The sequence below is a fragment of the Verticillium alfalfae genome, genomic scaffold (genome assembly GCF_000150825.1).
Source record: "Verticillium alfalfae VaMs.102 supercont1.3 genomic scaffold, whole genome shotgun sequence".
NCBI lineage: Eukaryota > Fungi > Ascomycota > Sordariomycetes > Glomerellales > Plectosphaerellaceae > Verticillium > Verticillium alfalfae.
The window spans coordinates 826,031-827,882 of NW_003315036.1; the positions used below are offsets into that span (position 1 = coordinate 826,031).

Here is a 1,852-nt window from a genome sequence, read left to right on the forward strand (position 1 = left end):
TCATGCCTGCGACACCCGCGGCACCAACAGCACCAACTCCAGCCAAAACGGAAGTCCCAAGATGCCTCACCATGCTGGCCCCGCACAACACCATACCCTACACATTCGTGACGACTCGCCATACTTCTTTGGCAGTGCCGGTCGGTGCTTCGCCGCCAACTCGCCGCTCATCTCCCTGATACCCTCAAGCGAGCGACCATCCAGCCCATCAACAGCACAGCGGCAAGCAGGCCAAGTCGCCACTCCTGCATCAGCCTCGCCGGCTCCCATGACTGGTGGTCTACCTCAGTTCGCTGGTACGTCGCCACATCTCTACGCCCAGCACTTGCCGGAGCGGTTTCCGTTCTCCTTCAGTGAGACTCATGCCGGTACAGCAATTCGAGGGTGATGGCGTTTGTCGACGATGAGCCACTGTCGACATGATCGGCACAACATCCGCCACTTGGCGCTTCTCAACTGTTTTACCAACCCACGATGTTTCTCACCAAGCCCCTTAACCCGGACTTGGCATTGCCTTCGGCAAACCGGCGTCCATGGCATTTTCAACTCGCTTTCAGCGGCGGTGTCTTGACACCAAGAGAAGAGCAGCAACAGTGTCCCGTCCTGAACGCCTCCTCGCTCAATTGGGTCGTCGTCGACGTGACGGGACATTGCACTGTTCCTTCTCAGCAACGCTTGCCTTCAACGGTCGCGCAACAACAAACAGCACTCGCTGTTTGGTCTCCGAGCCGAGAGCAGAGCATATCAGGGGCGTTACGTACTAATGCATAATTTGGCTTGGTTTTTTTTATATACTTCTCCTTTGAGCCAAAGCGCATTGCGTGTCATTGGACCTCTCCACTTTGGTCTCTAGCTCCGGCGGCCACTTTTCAAAACGGGCGGTTTGGTCAGGAGGATACTCCAGTACATGGCGGAGTATAGGTACGGATGGAAAGGAGGGGGGTGGATATTGGAAAGGGCATGACCCGTCCGCACATACACTGCAACCACCGAAACCAAAAGCGGTCGGTTATCTGCTCCGGCAAACACCTCAGCAACCCTTGGACTCACGCTCTCGTCTCGTGCCATTTGCGCCGCGAGACTTGGGAAGATGTCCACAGGCTTGACGGTCGGAAGCCGCGGATGACAGCCGACAACATTGGGCAAGGGAGGGACAGAAAAGTTGCACACGAGTCTTGAGATTGAAGCGTTGACTCGTTCGTTGATTTGGGTTTCAGTTTGGCCTCGCTCTTTCAAAGCGATGGGGGATCAAGGTCACGTTTGACCAGGGCGTTGCGGATTGGACTCGGCTTAGCTACGGCAGCCCGATTCATCAGATGATGGATCCGTTTGATTTGGTCTCCAACAGCGCCCATTGCTTACTGATGCATGGGTTGGCCGGGGAGAATATATACTATGATACCACATTACTGATTGTCCTTTTGCCTGTGAATGATGTCTGATGAATCTTTGTTTCACAATCTTGATCCTGCCATCCATCCTTTGGGACTCAAATTGTTACCACCAACCAAACCTGACTTTGCATCGCACGACGTCGTTCCTGCCCGCTCTCTTCGCCTCCTTGCTCTGCGTCCATTGCAGGATCCCTCGTGGTTGTGATGGACCCCGCGCACGGCAGTGCAGGCAGCGATCTGCTCGACAAGACGGCTCGGCACTGACAGGTCAGAACCGCTTTCCCCCACAGACTCCCTGCGCGCCGCACGTGCAAGAACACGAACGGCAGAAACGAGCAGTGCTGCGTCTCCCCCGGATGACAGGACGATTCGCGTATTGTCAGGTCAGACGGCCTCCTCAACAGGAAACAGAACCGTGCACAGACGTTGGTTCCCCTCTGGACCTCCATCAAGTCCTG

General features: G+C 55.6%; 1 protein-coding gene across 1 annotated transcript in view; it reads left to right on the forward strand.

Annotated features, from left to right (window-relative positions):
- VDBG_02760 (protein phosphatase regulator) overlaps positions 1-407 on the forward strand; it is a gene marked incomplete at both ends in the record, with an annotated part of 2,857 nt that extends 2,450 nt beyond the window's left edge. Inside the window, 2 exons of the mRNA XM_003006575.1 lie at positions 136-296; positions 355-407. Coding sequence (XP_003006621.1) covers positions 136-296; positions 355-407 — 214 coding nt within the window. The remainder of the gene's footprint in view (positions 1-135; positions 297-354) is intronic.
- Positions 408-1,852: the final 1,445 nt, after the last annotated feature.